The 25,824-nt window shown below is 42.6% G+C and overlaps 1 protein-coding gene across 1 annotated transcript in view; it reads left to right on the forward strand.

Annotated features, from left to right (window-relative positions):
* TMEM255A (transmembrane protein 255A) overlaps positions 1-25,824 on the forward strand; it is a 60,929-nt gene that overhangs the window by 24,884 nt on the left and 10,221 nt on the right. Inside the window, exons 5-8 of the mRNA XM_090264827.1 lie at positions 4,043-4,111; positions 6,042-6,130; positions 16,181-16,343; positions 23,695-23,838. Coding sequence (XP_090120953.1) covers positions 4,043-4,111; positions 6,042-6,130; positions 16,181-16,343; positions 23,695-23,838 — 465 coding nt within the window. The remainder of the gene's footprint in view (positions 1-4,042; positions 4,112-6,041; positions 6,131-16,180; positions 16,344-23,694; positions 23,839-25,824) is intronic.

The following is a 25,824-nucleotide window of genomic DNA, read 5'->3' on the forward strand; positions in this document are numbered from 1 at the left end:
TCCCTCCAGTTTTCCTCCCCTTTTAGACCATGTCCATTGGTTGTGCATATAGTTCTTCTCAACCTCTCTCTGTCTATTCCATTCCCTCCTACCATGCTCCTTAATTCCTATATCATCTCCCTCCCTCTCCCCTTCCCCCTCCCTGCTGACCTCCCCCCAGTATGTTCCCCATACCTATAGTTCTTTTTCCACTCTCGTTGCCTGTTTAGTTTGCCTTTGTTTCAATTCCCTAGCTTCTGTTGTTGGTTTTTGTGATGCAGTTTTCATTTTAGTGTTCATAGTTTTGATCCTCCTTTTTCTAAACCAATCCCTTTAACATCTCATATAACAGTGGTTTGGATCTAATGAACTCTTTCAGTTTTATTTTGTCCTGGAAACACTTTCTCTGCCCTTCTATTCTGAATGACAATTTCGCTGGATAGAGTATTCGTGGTTGTGGGTTTTGGATTTTCATTACTTCGAATATTTCTTGCCAGTCCCTTCTTGCCTGCAGGGTCTCCCTTGAGAAGTCAGCTGATAGTCTAATTGGGACCCCTTTGTACATGATTCTTTTCTTCTCTCTTGCTGCTTTTAAGATTCTCTCTTTATCTTTAACTTTTGACATTTTGATTATAATGTGTCTTGGAGTGGTTCTCCCTGGGTCCAGTTTTTTTGGAATTCTCTGTGCTTCCTGGACCTGTAAGTCTATTTCCTTCCCCAAGTTTGGGAAGTTCTGCTTTATTATAGTTTCACTTAATTTTTCAATTTCTAGTTCATCTTCTTCGCCCTCTGGCAAACCAATGATTCTTATGTTGGGCCTTTTATAGCTGTCCCAGAGGTTTCTGATCCTCTCATCATTTTCCTTGCTTCCCGTTTTTTCTCTCTACACTGGTTGACTGTTTGTTCCTTCTTTGTGTTCTGGTTTGTTGATTTGAACTCTGGATTTTATTTCCTCACCATCTGTCTCGTATGTGGTTTTGTTCCTTTCAGTATGAGTGTTTTTCGATTCTTTCTCATCTTTTTCCAGATCTTTTGTTAATTCTGTAAGCCACCTGATAACAATGGCCCTGAACTAAGCCTCTGACAGGTTTCTTATTTGTTCATCTGTCAGATTCTTCATCTGTTGCCTGGTGAGCTGCGCCACCAGGATTTCTATAGTTGTCTGCCTCATTTTGACAGATGCGTTTTGTTTTCTTGGGCCAGCTATAGGGGGCGGTGCCTGTGTACTCGTCACAACCCAGCGACCGGCGCTGATCCGCAACCTATTTTGCAGCGCTGTGGCGGTTTGTGTGGGGGCGGGGGTCCAAGATGGATTCACACAGTTATTCCGCTAGGAGACCGGGATCCGTCCTCCCGCCCCCCGGGCCTCACTGTTCGAGGTGATGTGGTGGCTGCTTCTCCCAGCGTTGGGGTCGCGAGCCGCCAGGGTTTGACTGTAGCCGGGATTGTCCTCCCTGCCGCTGGGATTGTTCTCCCTGCCGCTGTCCTTGGTGTGACCGCAAACAGCACCGCCCACTTTCGCTCTTACCTGCCCAAAGAGCGCCGCTGGTTTATAACTTCATACGTTGGGCTTCCGTGTAGTTTTATTTTCTGGAATTTCTAGTTATCTTTTGTTTTGAAGTAGTTGTATTCCTCTCTAGTTGTAGAGGGAGACCGAGCGTGTCCGTCTAAGCCTCCATCTTGGCCGGAAGCCTCCCGATTATCACCTTTGGCATTTTAATTGTGATATGTCTTGGTGTGGCCCTCTTTAGGTCCAACTCGTTTGGGACTCTCTGCTTCCTGGACTTGTATGTCTATTTCCTTTGCCAAATTAGGGAAGTTTTCTTTCGTTATTTTTTCACATAATTTTTCAATTTCTTGCTCTTCCTCTTCTCCTTCTGGCACCCTTATGATTCAAATGTTGGTATATTTAAAGTTGTCCCAGAAGTTCCTAAACCTCTTGTTTTTTATTTTCCTTCATTCTGTTTTGGTTGACTGTTTATTTCTTCCTTTTGTTCTAAATCACTGATGTGAATCTTGGCTTCCTTCCGTTCACTGTTGGTTTCCTGTATATTTTTCTTTATTTCATTTTGTGTAACTTTCATTTCTTCCTTTATTTTTTTGCCATACTCTGTGAGTTCTCTGAGCATCCTTATCACCAGTGTTTTGAACTCTGCATCTGTTATTGGCTATCTCTGTTTCATTTAGTTCCTTTTCTGGGGGTTTGTTCTGTTCTTTCATTTGGGCCATATTTCTTTGCCTCCTCAATTTGGAAGTCTCCCTGTGCTTGTTCCTGTATATTAGGTAGAGCTGCTTTTACTCCCTTAGTAGCATGGCTTATGTAGCAAAGGTACCTGTAAATTATGTGGAGCAGAGCCTTACATAATTTCCAGGGTGGAACAGCCTGCTTCACCACTTTGTGACTCTGTTTGTAGTGAGGGGCTTGGCAGGGGGACAATGCCCCTGCCTAGCTCCTGGCAATTTGCCTTCCATTTCCAGTCACTTCACCTACTACCTGTATACAATTGGCACCCTTCCAGTTGCTGCTCTGGGATTTGCATACATTCTAAGACCATGCAGACCATTTAAGTGGCAAAAACCCAGCCCTTTCTTCTGTTTCCCCAACCCCCACTGGTTTTTACAACCAGAGGTAATGAGGACTTATCTTCCTGGTGCTGGAACCTTGGGCTGTGTGGTCTGGCCTGGGGCTGGAATCGCTCGCTCCCAGAATATCCCTCCCAATTTTTATCCACCACACGTGAATGTGAGACTGTTGGTTCCACCGCCGCCACCACCACACTTGTCCAAGTCACACTGCCTCTCTGCCCCATCTCCATGACTCCTCCCCTCCTACCCATCTGGATGAATGTGACTTCTTTAAATCCTTGGTCATTGGATTTCCATGACCCTGGCTGGTTTGGCTCAGTGGATTGAGCGTCGGCCTGTGAGCTAAGTGTCGCTGGTTCGATCTTCCAGTCAGGGCACATCAGAGAAGGAAAACTCTGACTCCAAAAAACCTCCGCTGCCTTGCGGCATACCTCTTCAGGGGAAAGGCTAAGGGAGTAAACCCTGACAGAAAATCCGGAGCCGGAGTCCCTAAGGCGGTTTGACGTTGTAGTCAACACCGGCAACTCCTGCGGCGCACCTGAAGCCAAGCTGTATTGACTCCGTCTTTCCCTTGGGTCCCTCAGCTGCGAAGAGAGGGGGGGTCTGCTGCATGGGCAACAGCAGACCCTCCATATCACCCTGCCCAGGCTCTGTAGCTTCAGCTTCACTGGAGAGGACACTCCAGCGTCATCGCAAGACGTCGATTCAACACAGGAGGAGACAGATACCGTGTCACTCCCGAGTTGGACTGCACAGCCATTCTCGGCGGTGCAGATAGACTCTTAAGAAGCTACACCATCGTCTCTCGAGGCTCTGTAGCTTCAGCTTCACTGGAGAGGACACTCCAGCGTCATCGTAAGATGTCGATTCAACACGGGAGGAGACAGATACCGTGTCACTCCCGAGTCGGACTGCACAGCCATTCTCAGCGGTGCACATAGACACTTAAGAAGCTACACCATTGTCTCTCGAGACGGACGGCTGCCGACGGATTTCCATATAGCTTGATTTTCTGATGGTTCTGTTTGTTATTTGGTTTTGAGATCTGGTTGTAATTATTTCTATGGTTGCATGAAGAGGTGAAGCGTATCTATCTACGCTTCCATCTTGACCAGAAGTCAATAATCTGGAGTTTTGAATCTCATTCCCTGGGGACTCTTTTCAAGAAGACAAAGACTAGAAATAAAATAATACCAGAGAGGAAACTTTTAGAAACTCATTTCTCAATCAATCTCCTAATTTGCCATTAATCAGGTTTTCCAATGGAATGCAGTTATTAGAACATTTTTATCTGATCCTCACATTTCCAGGCTTCCTAGATGGTTTCAGAAATTAACCCAACCCACTGCCTACTCTGGTGAGTGTGTGTGTGGTGTGTGTGTGTGTGTGTGTACAAATTTTTTTATTAGTAATCAGTACACTTACTCCTTTATTTTCCAAAGCCAAAACACCTTTGGTTTGCTGTTTTTCTTTTCAGGATCTGAAACCACTCTACGCTAACCGGTGCCACTATGTTCCTAAGACATCCCAGAAGGAAGCTGAGGAGGTGAGCCAGAATGAGGCTACATGTCTTGCCTTTCGGGAAAGTCCCCTGTTTTGCCTAAAACCTCTGTCTTCTACTCCTTTCCAGGGGCCTAAGGCTGGCTGCCAGGTATCTGTAGTTGATTTGTTCAGTTTATCAGAGGACAGTGCTAATGAGGTCATGGTCATAGGTTGGAGCCTCTTGAGGCCTAATCAGATTTACTTTATTCTCTGGCCATAGACTGTCCCTCTGACCCCACAGGCAGCCTCTTAGTGTGTGGCTTTGATCCCAAGAGGGACAGATGAGAGTAGAGAGGCCACAGGGCAGGGTCCTCCCCAATCTCTGTGGATAATGGTTCAATTGCCTGTGGTGCAAGTGCCCAAGCTGGAAGATAAGCAGTAACCCCACCAAGGCACTAGGCCTAGACAGGGGGACAGTGTCTTGAGTCCCATACACATGAGGGATCAGGAAACCAAATGAGGTTGGTTGAGGGCCCTGATTCCCTTGGAGGCTCTGGGAGGGCTGGACTGTTAGCCTGCCACCTCTCATGACACTCCAAAAATCCAGTCAGATAATGCTTGAGTGGATACATGAGAGTATCTCTCTCTTGCTCAATACAGCTCTCCTTGTGTTCCATGTCCCTTCATGCAGAACTGGAGGTATTGGGCAGTGAGGTGAAGCATGACTCTAGGTGATTTTCATAGAGCTTTCATTTCAGTGCACAATAGTACCAATAGTATCCCCCAACCCAGAGATCACTTTCATAGGAAATTCTACTATGTGCTTCTAGGATCCTTGATGAGTTGGTTCTCTGTTAACCTCAACTTGAAAGTCAGCGTCCCAAAAATAGTTAGAAAATTTTTAAATTTGTGATTGCGAAAAAGAGGGGCAAATGGATATAAAATGACCACTGCTTTGCACAACGTCAAGGGAAGCCATTCCACATAAAATATAACATGAATGATGCAATAGCCTGGTTCCCAAGGTATCAGGGAAAATAGTTTTTTAATAGCCCCACCATCCACTTGCCACCTTTTCTTTCCCCAAACATAAAATTATCATTTTGCTAAATATTCTCAGGTTATAAAGGAGTAGTAGAAATGTATATGCTTATCAGAAAGGCAGTGAGCATTTAGATGAAAGACCCAATATAGAAAAGAATGCTCACTCACAACCAATATTCTCTATAACACAACAAAATAAACTTACAAGCACTTCATTACATCCATACGGGGGAAAGGGCCTGGAAAATTTCTTACCAATAAGATATAAGTCGAAATTAAGCTTTAAAACTTTTTGCCAGCTCAAGATGTGTAAAATGTCATTGCTCTTCTCTTGATTTCTTTGTAATCACTTCCTTGTGTTAACTTAGTGACTGTAAAAATATTAATAATGACTTCCATAGGTTCACTGGTAACCCTGGTCCCCCTAACCCTATTTTTCCTATATAAGGTCATAAGTTCCTCAACCAAAAATTCTCCTTCTGCGAGGGTTATGAGGAACCTTACCCAGGCAGCTAGAGAGGTACCATTGTACTACAGAGTGCATGTGACAGCCCCTGCCTTCCTTCCCATCTGGTCCCCTTTCCTTCTCTATCTTGATTTGCCTTCCCTACCCTGATTTGCCTTCCCTTTGTATCCTCATTTTCTACCGTTCATTTGTTCTTCTGTCTGTCCTTCCATCCATCCATCCTTCCTCCTCCCCATCTCCACCCTTCAGGGATGGGGCACTGAGTGCTGTGGCTGAGGCTGGATGCTAGCCCAGCTATACAGTGACTTGCTTCATGCACAATTCAGCCAGCTCCTTGTCCAGCCCCATCCCTCCCATGAGTTGGTGTGTTCATCTCACAACCATCTTTACCATCTCCATCTGTCACTAACTCACATTTCCAATCCCAGAGGGTCTTGTCTCCCATGCAATGCCAGCTCATCTCCTCACTGTTGTGTGCCCTCAGGTGAACTGCCCTCAACTCAGCCGTGGATTCTGCACGCCTCGCATCCGGGGCAACACCTGCTTCTGCTGTGACCTCTACAACTGTGGCAAGTAAGAGTGCAGCCCCCAGGCACAGCAGTAATAATGATTTGATCACAATGGATGATAGAAGGGCTAGAATGGGGAAGGGCACATTATAGGGAATCAGAGAAGTAAAAAGACACTGGTCAACAGATTTTGTTACAGAACCCCTGGGCTGCTCCAATTGAAAACAAACCCACGGGCTCTTTAGTTAGGGGCCCGATTGCCCGCCCCCAAAATTATAACTCTCAATACCAGAGTTTAGTGAAAAGAAAAACAATTGTTTATTTAACAGTTATATAGATTTAGTTATTTGCGGATTTCTGTTGTTAAGTCTTATGTTCTCTAACACACCCATAAACACATATCCTTGCCTTACCTACCAAACCAGGCTAGTTTTAGAAAAGTTAGAGAAACCGTTTCCCTACTTTCCAAACACAGTTCAGCTTTACCAGTAGCTGCCAATCATTCAATCCTGATTGGGGAGACCTCATCTGTGTTATGGGGTCCACCAGCTTTTAATCCAGAACCTCATGGATTCTCAGCCTCCTTATAAACTGCATAGTTAGTCCTTTTGTAATCCACATGGTCAGTCTGTTCCTTTTCAAAGCAGCAAGGTATGTCCCTTCCTTAAAACTGCATCGTCGGTCCCAGTTAAATTCACACAGTCAGCCTGGCTAAAATGTCTGCCGCTTATTTTTCAATCCCTGACTACGTCCTCTGATGCAGTGGGTGCGGTAACCAGTTCTGACCATTCACAGAACCTCACACAGGCTCTGTGTGCTTTCTCCATAGCATCCCCTGGTCCAAGTCCCCTCCCATCTACCTGAGGCTTTGGATGCATTAAAGCCATTTTGCATAAAAAAGACAGTAGCCACCAGCCTCAGGCATGTGGAGGCATTCTAAATGCTGCTTCCTTCTCCCCATCCCCCAGCCACAAACTCTGGGGTTTTTTGGACTCCTCTGTTTCTGTAACAATTTCAGCTCACACACGTTACCTGCCTTCTCTGTGCCTGGCAGCACTCCATGTGCTTTTAAATATTTGATCTTATTTAATTCTTGTCTATGTTATCTGTAGAATTATTATTCCCGTTTTACAGATAATGAGAGTGAGGCTCAGAGGAAACAGATAATGAGCTCAAGGTCACACAGAACTTGAAAATGGTAGAGATAGGGTTCAAATACTGTTCTGTGTAAGTCCAAGTTCAATAGTACTGAACAAGTCACTATTAGGCACTTTCTCTGTGCCTGGCTCTATTCTGACACTGGCGATTCAACAGCAAATAAAACAAAAATCTTTGCCTTCTTGGAGATTATATTTTATTAGGGAAGACAGTCAATAAACATATGAATATACAGGGTTGGGCAAAAGTAAGTTTACAGTTGTTTGAATGGAAAATAATACAATAATTAATGAATAACAATAGAAGAATAAACTATGTGCTTCATGTCCTCACAACTGTAAATGTACTTTTGCCTCACCCTGTATAACCTGCCAAGTGTCGATCGTCGTCGTCGGCAGCCGTCCGTCTCGAGAGACGATGGTGTAGCTTCTTAAGAGTCCATCTGCACCGCCGAGAATGGCTGTGCAGTCCGACTCGGGAGTGACATGGTATCTGTCTCCTCCCGTGTTGAATCGACATCTTGCGATGACGCTGAAGCTACAGAGCCTGGGCAGGGTGATATGGAGGGTCTGCTGTTGCCCATGCAGCAGACCCCCCCTCTCTTCGCAGCTGAAGGGTCCAAGGGAAAGACGGAGTCCATACAGCTTGGCTTCAGGTGCGCCGCAGGAGTTGCCGGTGTTGACTACAACGTCAAACCGCCTTAGGGACTCCGGCTCCGGATTTTCTGTCGGGGTTTACTCCCTTAGCCTTTCCCCTGAAGAGGTATGCCGCAAGGCAGCGGAGGTTTTTTGGAGTCAGAGTTTTCCTTCTCTGATGTACCCTGACTGGAAGATCGAACCAGCGACACTTAGCTCGCAGGCCGACGCTCAATCCACTGAGCTAAACCAGCCAGGGCTCAAGTGTCGATCAAAGCTCTGAAAAAAAGAAGAGAAGCAAATAGATTAGTGACAGGAGGGGAATGTATGTGCTGGGTCAGATGGAGTACCCAGGGAAGGCCTCTTTGAGTAGGTGGCATTTGTACAGAGACCTGAATAATGTGAGAGGGCAACCCAAGTAGATACCTGAGGGGAAAGAGTGTTTCAAGCAGAGGGAACAGCAATTGCAAATGCCCTGAGGCAAGAGCAGGCTTGGTGCTAGTTTTACTACAGGCATTCTGGCTCTCTGCCCTCTAGTTGTGAAAACATCGTTTATTATTTCCTTCAAAACATATTTAGGAGCTAAGAATACAGAGACTACTGCTGAGGAGCTCACAGAATAGAGGGGAGACAGGTATGTGAACAATTGATTGCAATATAGTGTGATAAGTGTGGTGGGGAATCAGTGGATATACTGGAGACACTGGCAATCCAAATAACTGAAAGTCAGAGTTGCTGGGGTGTGGTCAGTATCAAAGAGGAGTTGATATGAGAGCTGAGACTTAAAGGCTAATTAGAGAGTTAGGAAACAAACCAAAAGGGGGTGGAAGTGGTGAGGTTATTCCCAGGAGTTGTGAGGGTGGGGTAGTTATACAAGGGGGTAGGAGGTAAGAGCAGAGTTGTGGTCACAGGTCAAATTATAGAGGGCTCCTTGGCCATAGAAATGCCTTTGGACTTGACCCTGTAAGCAAATGGGAACCATTGAAGGGTATAGCATGGAAGATGGATTTGAATGCTTAAAGAGGAGGCAGCTAGGGGGTCACTGCAAAAGTTTAGGCCAAATAGAATGGAGCCTGGATTACGTTGGTTTGGAGAAAATAGAAAGCAAGGAATACTTTCAAGAACACTTTAGAAAGCAGAATCGACAGGAATGCATGAGCAAAAGACATAGAGCATAAGTGAATAGCCCTGCCTGTGGGTGTGTCAGCCATTGCCTGCCCATGCACATTTCTCTAGACTCTCAGTGCAGGAGTTCTGAGGGCTAGGAGAGGGAGAGAAAAAGGGAGGAATTGGCAGAAGGGCCCTGAATGGAGCTAGATCCAGAGCGGCAGATGGATGCACTCCCCTTCTCACTCACATTCCCTACTCTCTGTATTGGTGGGGGCAGTTTCTCTGGGTTGAGAATTAATACTGGAGAGATGGATGGACTGGAGGCAGGGAGGAGAAAGGGGAAACTCACACTAGCCCTTTACCTTCTTCACTAGCACCAGTCTCATTTTGTTAAAAGGTTTGGCAGAGGAAAGGAAACTTAAAGACTCAAATGAGGTTTGGGGGTTATCTGGGAGGTTCAATTATTCATGTTATAATAATAACTAACATTTGTAAAGGACTTCCTTCCTAGCAGCGGCGATAGAAAGCTGGCTATAATTGTACTTCCTGGGCCCATCTTTCCAAAAAATGATCAAAGAAATTTAAAATAGGTCCCAGGGGAATTTGGGTTCTTTTGCTTTCTTTCCTCTTGCCTCTCCTTATTCCTCCCTCCCCTGCTCTGTCCTTCCCTCTCTGTTTCCCCTGCCTCCCTCCTCTTGACAACCTCTTCCCTTCTCCTTCTTGCTCTCCTCTCCTTTCTGGATCCATAGCCTCCTGAGGTGGGGGCTGGGTGATGGCCAGAATGGGGCCTGAGATCTGAGAAGGAGACAGAAGGCCCACTGAGGAGGCTGAGAAGTAATTCCTTGTAGACACACCTTTCTCTTTGCAATTAGGTGTGTTTCTGATGAAGGTTTGAATAAACTAAATCCCACTTTAAATTCCATTTAGCTGAGCTCTTGGGAAAATTTTTTTGAAAGTGGATACTCAAGCCCAGTTTATCTTTCTGTCAACCTGAACTTCATAATAACCAACTTTCTAACTTTCTTAAAGCAAGTTATGCCAGGATTATCTTCCAGAATTTAAAGGAATTTTATGAGGAGCTGAGCTAAACTCTGGGCTCCCTAAAGGCAGTGAACATGACTTCATTTTATCTGTATTCCTAGGTCCCAGCACAGGACCAGGAATGAGTAAAGATGTGATGAAAAGAGAGTGACACTTTTTCAAAAGGAACAAAAAGAGGAACATCCTTTTCACCAGGAAAATAAATTATAGGACTAGGTGACAAGAGGGGTCATGGGGGCATTGCTCTTAAAGATCTTCAAACCTGGAAATGGTTTTCACCTACCCGATGCCTGGTGACCAGGCCTGGGCCGTAGTCAAGGTCGTTTCCAAAGTCTGTTGTGCTAAGATTTCAAGGGCAAGGCTACCAGAAAAGCACTTACTAAGCTTTTCATCAGGAAACCATCTGACTAGGTCATAAACCAAGGCCACGAGACTTAAGAGGTGATGATTTTACAATAGAGGAAAAAGTTTTATCTTGACCTGAGGATTTTTCCAGCCAGCAGTGAAGAGACCTAAACTCCAGGCCTAAATATAGCTAGCCACAAGCACTCTGAGGCTCAGAGACTTTAGTTTTGCCGAATGTGTATTTGTTTTCCTCACATAAAGCCTATTTTTAATCAATTGGCAGCTCCTCCAGTCCATTTCCTGGAAAGGAGGCCAAGAAAAAAAAAAGTGGGAACAAACACATCAGGCAGTCATTTGTACAGTGCTGTGAAAACACAGTTTCTACTGTCCCCTCAAACCCACAGACTTTCTCTGATGTCAGGGGCAGTGAGGTTTTAATACCAAACATAGATTTTTTCATTTAGCCTGTGCAGGAAGGTGGCTTTCTCTAGGACACAGCTCCTCAGCAGCAGCCTTTCAGAGTACTTTACTCAGAGTCGGAGAGGTCAAGTCAATATCACTGGTTTTCAGTATATAACCTAAAGGAAATGAAAGGAAATGGAGGTGCTTTGTGAACTGCTTAAGCTGGTAATAAAATATGATAGGTTATTTTCATTTATTTTTTCCTTTGACAAACTTTTATTGCACTCCTACTATGTATGTGTCTGGGACTCTCTAAAGGAATGCCTATCAGTAAAACACAATTTTGTCCTTAAGGAACTCAGTTTACCAAGAAGATTATGGGAAGGGAGGTGGTTAGACAGAAATGCACAGAGCACTGTCTGTCCATTGAGAGTTGGCAAATGGTTCCAGCACACCCTTCTGCCTTATCCAGGATCGGTTGCCTCCTACTTTGTTAAATGGGGTCTGAAACACAGAAAGGTTATCCATTTCGCTAGGCACAACCAGCAAGTTGAGAGCAAGGGGATGGGAGCCCATATTAGGTAATCAATCTCATGATCAATGCAATGATCAGTCTTTGAACTTGGTTATTCATTCACCAAGTATCTATTGATGACCTATAACATTTCTACCGCTGTAGGCAGTAAGGGAGACACAAATGTAGGTAAGAGATGACCCATGCCCTCCAGGTTACAATTTAGACAGATACATCATATCCACCTTGGCCTTGGTTGCAGCTTCAATACCCAGCACAGTACTCAGTACTGAGTAGGTTCTCAATAAACATTGGATTAAATTAATATCTGAATTACTGACATATGCAAAGTGCCTAACTAAGAAAAACAGACTCTCTGGGGTTATGGGAGTCCAGGGAAAAAGCTAATGAGTAGTCACTGGAGTACTTGAAAAAGGCACTACTGAGGTGAGTATTGAAGCTTTCAGCAGTGGGAGAGATTAGGATAGGAAGAGAACAGAAGGAAGTACCTTACATGCAGGGGGAGATATCTGAGCACAGGCTTGAAATAAACATCCAGTATGGCCAGTTTGGGGATTCTGAGGACTCAAGCCTGGCTAAAGTGTGAACTCCATTTTGGAGTCAAATTATAGCAGGCTGAAGAATTTGGACCCATTTTCCTGAAGGTCATGGGGAGGTGTGGAAGGGTTTTGATTAAATGAATGACTTAGTTTTTAAAAATGTTTAGAAAGCTTAATCAGGCAGTTGGTAGAGTCTGGCAGGAGAGCCCTGCAGTCATGGAACTTGAGGGTAGGAGTGCTGAGAATGCAAAAGATGGAATTTCAGAGGAATCTCTGCCCAGAGACTAAACCAAATGGAATCATGAATCTCAGACAGAAACAAACCACATTAATTTGCTGAATCCTGAACCAGATATAAGTATTAACATTCTTTTGCTTTGTAGTTCAGTAAAAAAAAAAAAATATTTCAGTAGCTACTGAACCCACTCAAACTGAAACCAAACATATATTCTCTACAATTATTAAATATTTTTAAACAAACTACTGATCTATCCTCATGTTGTGGCCTGTGCCTTTAAAGTGTTAATGCCTTTTAAGAACAAGATTCAAAGGCTTGAACCATGTTGCCAGAGGCTGGGTCTTAGAAAGGAAAAAGTATAGCTGCATGTTTTGGTGGGGACTCTTATTATGTGCTGGAGTACTTCTTTCATGCATTTTCTAATTAAATCCCCGAGACCCAGAAGGGTTAAGAAACTTGCTCAGGGTCAGACTGCAAATAAGTGACAAAGCCAGGGTTCAAATGCAGTCCTACTCCAGAGCCTGCTATGCCATACTGCCTATCTCTATGTATTGCCAGACTGCCCTCAGTGTCTTAGGAGATAGGCAGAGATAATTTGGGGGCAGTCAAAAGTTGACTCTCAAGCTTCTCATGGTTCCCTATAAGCCCACCCTTTTCCTCACACATAGGCCCAGGATAGTCATTGTCCAACTGTGCCTTTTTGAGCGTAAGTAATCTGTGTGTCCTCCCTGCCTCATTCCCCAGGACTGAGTACAGTGCAAACTAACAGTAGACACTCATTGTATGATTATGAGTGGTCTCTTCAGCTATGTTCTGGAAAATAGTGACATACAATTAAAATTCTGATTAATTGAAACACCTTTAAAATTCCACTATGGAAGCTTACTATGTAAGACAGTGGTTCCCTAATATCAGTGAGCCTCAACCCCAAAATTCTGCCAGATTCAGTAGGACTGGGGCTGGGCCTAAGAATCCGAGTGTTAAGCAGCTTTTTCTCAAAGACACATACATATACAGTAGTCCTTCTCTATATCATGTTCACTTATCGTGGCCTCACTGTATCGTGGGATTTTTAAAAAATATTTAATTATTTATTGCAGATTTTTTGCTATAAAGTTAATAAGGGACTGGGAATGGTTTATAAGTCTGTGGGAAGGGTTTATAAAGCCTTAAAATATATATAAATACTAAAATAAATGTAAAGTTCCTACTTCGCAGATTTTTACCTATCACGCGGAGTCTAGAATGTAATACCCGTGATAAGTGAGGGAATATTGTACACTCAGACACCTTTTGGCACATACAGATAAACACACTGACACACAGAGAGGCACACATAACACAGAAACAGATGATTCTGAACACAGGCTATCCTGTAACCACATTGATTTCAATTTCTTAGAGAAGCACTGAATTTAAAGAATCCTAATATAAATTCGTCTGTCAAGTTTATTTTATTTTATTATTTTTTAATTAATTTGTTTGTTTATTTATTTATTTTTAGAGAGAGGGGAAAGGAGAAAGAGGGGGAGAGAAACATCACTGTGTGGTTGCCTCTCACTCGCGCCCCCAACTGGGGACCTGACATGCAACCGAGTCATGTGCCCTGACTGGGAATCGAACCAGCGACACTTGGCTCACTGAGCCACAGCAGCCAGGGCTTTCATCTGTCAAGTTTAAAAGTCTTTATTTTTATTTTTTTAGAATTGTGATTTATTTATTGTTTTTCTATTACAGTTGTCTCACTTTTCTCCCAATAGCTCCCCCCACAAGCCCACCCCTTTACCCACAGTCAATCCCCACCTCGTTGTCCATGTCCATGGGTTATTTATACTAGTTCCTTTAGTAAACCCTTCCCCTATTTACCCCCCTACTCTCCTGCCACCTCCCCCTTGGTCACTGTTAGTCTGTTTCTTGTTTACATGCCTCTGGTTCAATTTTGCTTGTTTGTTTGTGTTGTTCATTAGTTTCCTGTATTAGGTGATATCATATGGTATTTTTCTTTCGTTGCCTGGGTTATTTCGCTGAGCATAATTCTCTCTAGGTCCATCCATGTTATCGCAAATGGCAGGAGTTCCTCTTTTCTTTCTGCTGCATAGTATTCCATTGTGTAAATGTACCAGTTTTTGGTCCACTCATCTACTGATGGGCACTTAGGCTGTTTCCAGCACTTAGCTATTGTAAACAGTGCTGCTATGAACATAGGGGTGCAAAAGTTATTTTGAATTGGGGTTTCAGGATTCTTTGTGTATAATCCTAGCAATGGAATAGTTGGTTTCATTTTTAGTGTTTTGAGGAAATTCCATACTGTTTTCCACAGTGGCTGCACCAGTCTGCATTCCCACCAACAGTGCAGCAGGGTTCCTGTTTCTCCACATCCTCGCCAGCACTTGTTGTTTGTTGATTTGTTGATGATGGCCATTCTGACTGGTGTAAAGTGGTGTCTCATTGTGGAAAAGCCTTTTCTTATATGACTAATGCCTCCCTGATTCATTCTGGAGCTTAACTTTTAATTTTTTCCTTTTTCATTTTCAGTGTTCTTATTCATGTGTAATAACCATCTTGATGTCAAGGCATTTGGTTGTGACTTTCATTTTAAGAATCACAGTTTTAAATTCAGTGTTGTTTCTAGTGGTCAAGTTGTAAATTAGTTCACAACATCCAGGATGACAGGAACTTTCATTTAATTCACTCACCAGGCATTTATGTAGCACCAACTACATCTCAGGCACAGCAGTGAACAAAATGAACCAAGTCTCTGTCCTTATGGAGCTCACATTTTAGTTGGGGAGACAGACATAAGAAGCAGACACATTAGTAAGGAATGAGTGCTACAGATGAATTAGAGAAGGGAAAGGTCTTAGCTTGGGCTGCCATAACAAAATACCATAGACTGTGTGGCTTCAGCAACAGATATTTACTTTCTCACAATTCTGGAGACTGAAAGTCTGAGATCAGGGCTCCAGCATGCTCGTGTTCCAGTAAATGCTTTCTTCCTGGCTTGAAGATGGCAGCCTTTTCACTGTCTTTCACATGGCCTTTCCTCAGTGACTGACTATGGAGAGAGATTTCTCTCTCCCCCTCTCTCTTACACTTTTTATAAAGTCAACCACCAATCCTGGTGGATTAGGACCCCACTCTTATGACCTCATTTAACTTTAATTACCTCCTACAAGCTCTTCTTCAAATAGTCACATTGAGAGTTAAGGCTTCAATATATGAATTTTGGAGGGCTCACAACTCAGTCCATAGCAAGTAATGTGATAGAGAATGCCTGGGCTGGAGGGCAGGGTATCTTTAAACAGAGTGGTCAGGGAAGCCCCCCCCAAGGAGATGATAGGTTTTTTCTCAGCAACGTAGCTTTAGTTCTTTATTGGGACATTGTTTTTTGTTTGTTGGTGTTTTATTTTGTTTTGTTTTGTCTTGAGAAAAGAAACACTGAAATCTATGAAGCCTGAATTCAGATCCTAGCCCTATCTTTTTATAACTTGAGCAAGTTCCTAACCTCTCTGTGCTTCAGTTTCTTCTTTGGTAAAAAGAGAATGGTGGTAGTACCTTCCTTGCAGAATACTGTAAGGATTTACAGTGCTGTCTAATAGAACTTTATGCAGCGATGGAAATGTTCTGTAATCTGCTCCATCCAGTACAGTAACCAACCACCAGTGTGTCCCTTACAAGTGTGGCTATTGAACATGCAACATATGGCTGATGAGACTGAAGAACTGAATTGTTAAAATTTTAATTAATGTTAATTAATTTAAATTTATTTGGCCGCATGTGACTAGTAACTGCCATATTGACATGGGTTTAATGAAGTCACATATATAAAATCCTTAGCGCTGTGCCTGGCCCATTGCAAATGTCAATAAATGTCATTTAGGGTTAGTGTTAGTGATGGTAGTGACAAGTGTTTCTCTGGCAGGTAGTAGGGTTTTTTTTTTTTTTTTTTAATATATAAACAGCCATTAATCACACTTGCATTTATTATAGTGTCTTGCTCCCCATGTGCATTCATGGCTATGATGTCCCTTATGATATCTGTGTGGTAGCCAAATCCCTAAGGACTAGCTTGTGCCTGGGGACTGACCAAAGTGTGCTTTTCCCTGTCCAGCCGGGTGGAGATCACTGGCGGGTACTATGAATACATTGATGTCAGCAGTTGCCAGGACATCATCCACCTCTACCACCTGCTCTGGTCTGCCACCATCCTCAACATTGTCGGCTTGTTCCTGGGTATCATCACTGCTGCTGTCCTTGGAGGCTTTAAGGACATGGTAAGGAAGGGTCTTCCCATTCCACAGAGGTCCCTCTTGGGGACTAGGGCCAGGCTGGGCAGTTAGTAGCGATGGGACCCACGATTTGAAGGGAGGAATTTGATGCAATTGCTTCAAGAATGTAACTGCCTTCAAACATTTCAAGTTGAAGGAGCCAGGTAACGTTATCCAGTCTGCAAATATTTCTTGTTAACATCAGTTTCCTGTGTTCTTGAGGCACATTCTGGGAGCAGGTGGGGGAGGGGAGGTGTTCTCAGCTCTCTGGTTCATGCTGGTTATGTAAACATAGCCTTTTCAAACTCTGCCTCTGAGGCAGTCTGCCTTCAATGCCCTGGCTCGGTGGAAACGCCCTGTCCAGCAGAGGTTTCAGAATCACGGATGAGAGGACAAATTTTCCCAGGACACTGTCTTTTGTCTTGAAGGAGGAGAGGTGGTAAATCTCTCTAGCGGAGAAGAGCCCAAATCATGCTTTCCAAGTTCCTTTTATTGAGGAGCGAATTCAAGAGCTAGAGAGTCAGGATACACAAATCATCAATCGATTTCAAATGCTTGGATTACTGTTAACAATCACTGATTACTGATAACAATGCAAGAAACATAGAGAACATTCTGGGTCACCGTCCGTTAGACAATCTGGCACTATGTGGACATCAGGTGCAAAGCTTTATACACCTTCTGAGTATCTGATGTTATACAGGGTCTATAGCTAACTTAAGAGATGAGAAAAACAGAGCAAGCTTTAAAGCAGAATATGCATTCTTTAAATCCAATTTCCACGGGAACCCCCTGAATGGGCTTTTGGGTCATGTCCATCTCCAGCCTTCCCGGTCTTCTGGTCAAGACTTATAGGCCTCCCAGGAGGGCCTAGCTTGTGGCCGGGCTACAATTCCCAACACCATGCAGGGCGGTTCCCTACATGCCCCCCCCCGCTTTTAGCAGAAACCTTTTTGGATAGTTTTCCCCTAACTGACTTGGGGAGAGATGGAAGGAAAGAGGTTTTTAGCTACAGGTAAGAGTAATGCTAGTTTCTTCCTCATAGGAATTTCATCCTGGAGTTTCTCCAGAAAGAGCATCTGGACTCTTTTTTTTCTCCCCTGCATTTCGAGAGCCAACCCTAGCCTAAGCTGCTTTCCAGGTCTTGTCCTCAACCTCAACCTCAACCTCAACCTCAATCTCAGCCTCTCCACATTCCCTATCCTCCCTTTCAACTCTTTTCTATCTTTGTGTGTGTGTCTGCAAAAGTACACCAGGACTCAGTATCCAGTAGGTATTTCATAATAGTGGGCTCCTTTCTTCTTTTGTTTTTAAAGCATTTCTAAGCATTTATTTGCTTATTTAACAAACCTTGATCTCTGCCCTGGCCAGGAGGCTCAGTTGGTTACAGTGTCATCACAATACACCAAGGCTGTGGGTTTGATCCCCTGTCAGAACACATATAAGAATTAACCAATGAGTGTGTAAATAAGTGGAACAATACATCTCTCTCTCTCTGTCTCTCTAATCAATAAAATAATTGAAGAATAAACAATAAACCTTGATCTTAAGTTATAAAGATAATAGCTTTAGAGCTACGGTTATCCTCCTGGCTTCCTATGAGAATATAATCACTTGGGCCTGTCCTCCAGATATTCTGATTTAAGTGGTCTAAATTGAAGGTCAGGAGATTCTGATCTGCAACCAGGGTTGCAGACCACTGCTTTAAAGGAATATCCCTCATGTGTTTAGGGAATTATTTTGTCCCTAAAAGGGGATTTCCTTTGACCCCAGACATGAAGCAGATAGCCCCTAGGCTCTTGGTTATTTCTGTCTCATTTTGGGGTCCCTGAAGAACAGGAACCTGAAAGGCACTTGGTAATTTGACTCTGGACTGTCAAAAGGATGGGTAAAGGAAAATGAAAGGTGCACTAAAGAAAAATTGTAGTTTTGGGCAGCAAGTCTCTGGTAGAACCAGGATGACTGAAAGTATTGAGTGTTCCTGCTGGCGATCGTAAGTCAAGGGAAATCCTTCCCTGCTCATGCCCAGCCTGTCTGTCTATCTGTCTGTCTCTCTTTGTCTCTTTTCCCTCCTGCTTTTTATATGCGCACTTCTTATTCCCACACCCTTCCTGCCCCTGGGGGAAGCCCAGGCACAGAGAAGTAGGCCAAGCATCAACAAGGTGGGGCCCTCATGGAGAAGGAGGAGGAAGGCGGATTTCCTGTTTGGGCTTGAGGGAGCTTTTGGTGAGAGTGGAAAAGCTGTTTCTGGGCTGGGGCTTTTTTGGAGAAAAGAATGCCCTTTGTTCCTGGAGACTTCCCCCAGGGTGCAAGTCAAAGCTGAATTTGAGACAGGCCGGCTGGCAAGCTCCTGGGTTGGGCGTTCAGGAGATGGGACATCAGGACAGGTATGAAGAGTTCACTGAATCATTCCTAGAGCTTTCAGACTTGGGTAGAAGAGCTATCCTGAGGCACAAATGGAATGGGTGATAGCTACTTGGTAGGTTTAGTGGGGTTCTGGCAAGGACCCTTGTCAAGAGTCAGTGGATCATTCATGTCTAGGCTTATTTCTGGACTCATAATTTCACTGTGACCTTTGCTCTCTATGGGAAATACGGGGTTTGTTGACAGTCTGTCCTCATAAGTGGCAGTAATGGCCCTTGACTCTACAAAGTGCTTTTGCACAATTACTTTCTCTGCTCCTCGCCACTGCTACTAGCTTGTAAGGTAAATAATTATTACTGCCCCCATTTCACAGATAAGGAAACAAGCCAATAGAGGTCAAGTGACTTGCCCAGAGCTAAACAGCAGAGATGAGACTGAAGCCCAGGTTTCTCAGATGCCAGAGCCTTTGCTCTTTCTACTCCATCCTAGCTTCACCTAACTAGCATTTGGACAGCCCTTTCTGGTTCTACAAGTGTTTTCATAGATATTACCTCCTTTGTTTAGCTGCTTTAATTAAAAAAAAATTAAAGCGAGTTGTTTCCAACTGTTAGGAGCTTAACAGTAAAGGAGGAGAGCAAGGAAAGTTCTGATCATCATCAAATGCCAACCAAGCCTGGGAACTCGAGCAAGGACCAGTGGAGAAAATAAAAGATGAAAGCAAAGGTCAGGGGGGCAAGATACCTGATTCATGAGGTGAGAGAATACTAATGGGAATATACAATGGGGGCACATGGAGAAACAACTTAGCATACTTTATTAAAATGAGACATGGTATAGAAAATCCTAGAATATCACCCAAATGAACCTAAACAAAATTCTCAGCCTAGGTTCAAATGTGGTTGGTGACTTGTGGTGTACCTCCCTCCAAGTAGAATGCCCTGGGGTCTGCAGAGAGACTCAGGGGTGCTGGCTGATGAAAGCAGTTCCCTAGGGAGTGAGGACAGGAGCCAAGGGCTGTGAGCTGGCAGCCCTCAATAGGATCAGCTAGGAGCCCCCATTTCCAGAGTTGTGGGACCCTGAAAGGAAAAAGGATGTCTTCATTCCCTGACCAGAGGTGTTAGAAACAAGGTCATAGTGACTCCCAAACCAGTAGCAAAGTCATTGGTAACAAAGGGCAAATGTAATTAAAGGGTCTTAAGGGCAAATGTAATTAAAGGATCTCTGAGAAGGGAGTGGACAGCATTAGCATATTCACAAATCACAATAGGGGCATTTAGATGAACTCGTTAGATTGTACCTCCAGAGTATCCGGTCATGGAGAAACAGGGAAGAAGGAGAGGGGAGGGGAAACTAGTTACATTAGGGCGGGGAAGCTAATCGCTCTCACTTTAGAATGGCAATTTTAGGGTGGAGAAAATCACTTTAGGGTGGCAATTTCAGGGTGGGGAAGCTAAGACTATAAAACCAGGTTCCTTTGTCTATTTGGGGCGCACATTCTCCTGGCTATGAGGGTGCGCCCGGCTCTGCAGACTCGTGAATAAAGGCCTCGCTTTACTGCTCAAGTCCTGTGTCCCAGTTTTTATTGTGTTTCTCACAGAGGCGCTTGGTAAAAAGCATCTTAAAGAAATGTTTGATGAAGTATTTGTTGACCAAAGCTATAAGGATTAGAGATAAATCTTTCAAAAGTGATTATATCTTGTCATTTTCTCCTAATTGGTTTCTCTGTTTTGGAGTAAAGTGGAGGGAAATAAAAGTGGCATTTTTTCCAAAGTCCACAATCTTTGTCTCAGAACAGACTCAGTTTTGTCCAGACAAGATTGCTTTCACTGTATCCTGTGCTACCTAGTAACCTTTGTTTCACTGGAGCTCAGAATGCTACTGATAAGTAATGGGGGGGGTGTCTCATAATTTAAACCCGAGAATGTTAACAGAAATACACACACACTCCTGTATGTACACACAAATAGGCACAGTCGCCAAATTTATTGTAAAATCAGAATTACTGATTTAAAACATAACCAGACCATTATTTGAGGCCATCTCTTTTGCTCCTTCCCTGCCCAACTTTTCACTTCACCTCCCTTTGATCCTTTATCTTGTTGTCTATTTTCACTATATCCTCTACTCTTGACTCTCTTCTCTCTGTGGCTTTTTGGGGCTTATTCAATCTTCCTCTAATGTTTCTTCTCTGTTTCTTTCTCTATAATAGTCAACTTCCTTTCAAAGATTATCCTGGCCCCCTGGCCTTGCTGAACACACACACACACACACACACACACACACACAAACTTTTATAGATAGAGTTTACATTGCGTGATTGTTTCTCTATAGTTAGGTTTAATTTATTTGCATAGAAGAACTGGTTTCATTTTGCAAGAGCTTGAAGGTGTGTATTTATTTATTTATTTAGTTAGTTATTTTACATTCTTAAAAAATATTTTATTATTTTTTGACTTTATAATTTCTTTTTTTATTGTTGTTCTAGTACAGTTATCCCATTTTTATGTTGTTCTTCCCTGTCCCGCCCACTTCACCCCAGCCTGTCTCCCACAGTCAATCCCCACCCTGTTGTCCATGTATGTGGGTCATTTATACTAGTTCCTTGGCTAAACCCTTCTTCTTATTTTTTGATAGATATTATTGAGATTTTATTGGTGAACTTTCACTTTTAGGAAAATAAATCTATGAAAACAAAGTAATGAGAATGATAAAGCACTGAACCTAGAAATACCTTAATTGGCTAACAAGTTATAGAAATACCATTTATCTCCTTACGTCTTTAACTCCATACAAATAATTCATGCATTATTTGTTTAGTTAATTACTTACTATACCAGGATTCAAAATTGGCCATATGTTAGCTAGTCAACTGGGAAAGAGATTTGGAAGTAATTTGTTCTTGTTCTGAGAAAGTACAGAATGAACCACTGATCAATTATGATGTATTAGATAACCATGCTATTGCACCCAAAGTATTAACAATCAAATTTAAGAATGTATTCTCATAAACAGAATGGTCTTTTTATTATGGAAGGTGTGTTTTTAATTGACAGAAGGCCTAGACAACATGATTTCTGGAACTTCCTCAGGGATGAAATTTCTTCTTAGAATTCTGGTGGAGAGGTAAGGGCGTTTCTGAGCACTCTTCCTCTGTAACGTGAGCCAACCCTTGGAATGGCCAATATCTCCACTCTCTCCCACACAAGAGAGAGGCTGACAAACATTTCTCTTGTTGTCTATGAGGTTCATCATAATAACTGAGATTCGTAGTCCTTCACACCTCCTAGAAATGTAAACAGTAACCCAATCCAAGGAGGAGAGCAACAGAGCTGTGTTGAAACTTGCTGTAAGGGAGTTTCCCCTGCCAACACCCTGACATGGTTGCCTGTGCCACTGCCAAAGCCTGCCCACACATTTTTATCACTTGAAAGGAAGCTTCTGCTCTCTGTTAATGTAGAGTAGATGTGTACCAGAAATAAGACACACTGATTTTCTAAACAGCTTTTAATTATCCACATGAGTGGAGGAGGTGTCAGTGACATGGAAAATGGAAAAAATATTTGCCCACACCTTGACCCATATGGCACTCAAAAGATACAAATCACAATCTTCTTTGGAAACTAATGAGCAGTGGTGAATTTCTTTAATAATGCTTTGGCCCTGTTGGGAGCAGGACTCCCGTCCTGGACAAGATTAGCTTTAACCCTTGAAGGGCTACACATACCACTATGTTATAAAAATGGTATTCAATCCTTTCTGCATTGTTTGTTTGCAAAAAAGAATCAGTATATTCTGCTTGGTCTTTCATGACTTTCGTTCAGTGCTAGGGTTTTGCTGCCAGCCTGCAGGGCTGATAAGAAATAAATACACTTCGAGTCTACATGAGAGCTCCTTCACAAGGTTGGAATCTGCCAGAATCTTCACAACTTTTCCAAGTCTTTGTGATTCATCACATTTTTGTCACAGCAAAAGCAGTAGCCTGTTCAGCCTTGTCTATTTGACATTGTGTATTCTGGGTCTTCTTTTTTTTGTTTTGTTTTAAAAGAGCACATAAATAATTTTAACTTTTCTATAGGTTTGAAGTTTTAAAAAATAGGTTGGGGGAAATGACACAAGTAATACATATTAGTTGTAAAAATTTTGGCTGTATAATAGAAAGTAAAGAGTCTCAATTTACCTCCTAATACTACTCCCCTCCACAGACATAACCACAGTTAACAGTTTGTTATGAATCTTTCCAGGTTAATTTCTTTACATTTAAAAATGTACATACATATATAATTGTTTAGGTCTTTATTTTTACATAAATTAAGATCATGCTCTGTTAATATAACACGGTAGCTTCCTTTTTATTTTTTAATATTTTTGATTTTGGAAAGAATTTATTCTGAGTCAATCCATTGTGTATCACCCAGATTTTTTCATGTAGTGATTTGTTAGATGTGGTGACTTCCTTTTTGAACATTTATATTTTAGAGTACTTTTAGGTTCACGATAAAAATTGAGAGGGAGATACAGAGATTTCCCACACATGCATTGCGTCCCCCATTATCAACATCCTATACCACAGTGGTACATTTGTTACCAAGGATGAACCTACATTGACCCATAATAATCACTCAAAGTTCATGGTTTACCATATGGTTTACTCTTGGTGTTGTACATTCTAGGATTTGGACAAATGTGCAATGACATATCCATCATTATAACATCATACTGAGTATTTTTACTCTCCTAAAAATCCTCTATGCTCCACCTACTAAGCCCTTCCTCCAACCTCAATCCTGAGCAACCAATGATCTTTGTCTCCATAGTTTTGCTGGTGGCTTGTTTTTGTTTGCTATTTAACAAAATATCCTGGACAACTTTTTCTGTCACTAAATTGTTTATCAATAGCTGCAAGATATTCTGTAGTATGGATGTACCTCAGTTTATTTAACCATTTTCCTAATGAGGAACATTAATGCTGTTTTTAATGTTTGGTTTTCTACAGAATCCAACTCTCCCAGTGCTAAACTGTTCTGTTGAGAATGCCCATCCAACTGTTTCATACTATGCTCGTCCTCAAGTGGCATCCTACAATACCTACTACCATAGCCCTCCTCACCTGCCACCATATTCTGCTTATGACTTTCAGGTATGTTTTGAGAAAAAGAACTCTCCATTACTCTTGCTCTCACTCATGCTCTCTTGTTCTCTCTTTAATCATGGAACTTCCCTAATATGTATAAGGTAGCCAGGCTCTCTATCCCTGATGACTTTTAGCAGCCTGTGGGTACCAGTGACTGGTATAAGGACTATGTAGGCATGCAAAGATAGGATAGATGGGAAGGGTGAGAATGACTTAAGAGAAGAAACAGAGAGATGGAAGAATAGGGGAGAGAAAAACTAGAATCAAGGTGTCTCAAATTGCCTGGACCTACACCAAGGAGAAAATGGTATCGTTAGTACCTCACCATGGACACCTGTCCAACAGTGGCTTTTTCCATTTCTTTGCCACAGGGTGAGGCCTAGTCCTGCTCATTTGCACAAGGACATTCTGAGCCACACAGGGTTTTTAATCAAATCTGTAACTATGCTTTCTTTTTCTCCAGACTTCCTAACTAGGACTACACAGAGAAAATATTTTTTATAACACCCCCTTCCTCCTTGTTGTCCTATTACCAAATAGGTCAGGAATAGTGTTACCAAATTTTCACTTTCCCCAGACTAAGCATAGAAAAACAGAACCAAAAAAGGCACTTAATTAAAATGGATTCATTGTGTGCAGAGCACTTAACTAGACACTTCGGGAAAACAAATGAAATGGTTCTTTAGGCATTTTCAGTGATGGTAAGCCCTTGACCACAGAAAACTGGAATTACACTAAAATCTGGTTAATTCAAAATTTGGGAACCAAGGGCAATGCCTTTGAAGGAAGGGAGGCTCATAATGAATTCACTTCTATTGACTAAGAGCCCATAAAAGCTCCAAGGGGACATAAAACCATGAGTGTTTGGAGGTACTTTGAGTTAAACAGCCAGTTCAGAAATTCAAAGCCCTTGGGCTACCTAATTTCAGCTTCAGATTAACAAAATAATTGAAACTGGAAAACCCCGTTTAGTTGAACAAAGCATATTTTTGTTTGGTTTAGGTACTGTTTGGGGAGGTCCAGGACTCTGCAATAGTAATACAGTTGACCCTTGAACAACAGAGGTTTGAACTGTGCAGGTCCACTTATATGTGGATTTTTTTCAATACACAGTTGGCCCTCTGTATCCCAGGATTTTGCATCTGCAGATTCAACCAACTGCAGCTGGAGAACAGTATTTTCCAACTGCCATTGGGAATCTGTGGATGTGAAGGGACAACTGTCTGCATTGTCTTATGCCATTTTATATAAGCGTTTGAGCATCCAAGGATTTTGGTATTTGTGAGGGGTCCTGGAACCAATCCCCCATGGATATCAAGGGTCACCTGTACATACAGTGTAAACATGGACTTGCTTACTATTATAGAATATAATACTAGAACAAGAAGGTGTCCATTAAAGTTTGGAACATATAATGTTAATACTTGTTTTAAAGCCTACTTATTCATAGGTAAACAATTTAGGGAACTTGTTACCCAAATAGATGATATAAACTGGAAAACAGAAATATGTTCAAAAAGTACATAGATAGTTTCAGTGGTAACAGAGGTAAAAGAAGGACCCTTTGATAGAATGCAAGGATGTTGAAGCTAACACAAGGAGGGTCACCATCCCCTTGGGGCCCCTATAAAGGTAAGTCATCCTGAGACAGAGGGGCAACACACAGGTTCAGCCGAAGAGGCTGCCTCCATTTGTTTTATATCAAAGTATACTATATTGATTGCATTGATTTTAAGAATGTCCACTTTATAATGAGCCCCTTAAGTAGGAAAAATAATCTCCTTAGTAATGGTTGCTGCAAACTCTTAAGATAGGAAGCCCCACCTTAGCATATGGAGCTCTCTCTCTCTCTCTCTCCATTATTCCTCATCCAAACACTACCCCAGGGATGAAAGCAAGATTGACAATGCCAGTGGTTACTCAGGCTGTTGGTTTCAGTTCAGTTAATGTTTCTTCTGTGTTGCTGTGTGCCAGGAGCTGTGGATAAAGAAA

This window comes from Furipterus horrens, unplaced genomic scaffold (assembly GCF_987537825.1).
Source record: "Furipterus horrens unplaced genomic scaffold, mFurHor1.1.pri manual_scaffold_17, whole genome shotgun sequence".
Taxonomy (NCBI): Eukaryota; Metazoa; Chordata; class Mammalia; order Chiroptera; family Furipteridae; genus Furipterus; species Furipterus horrens.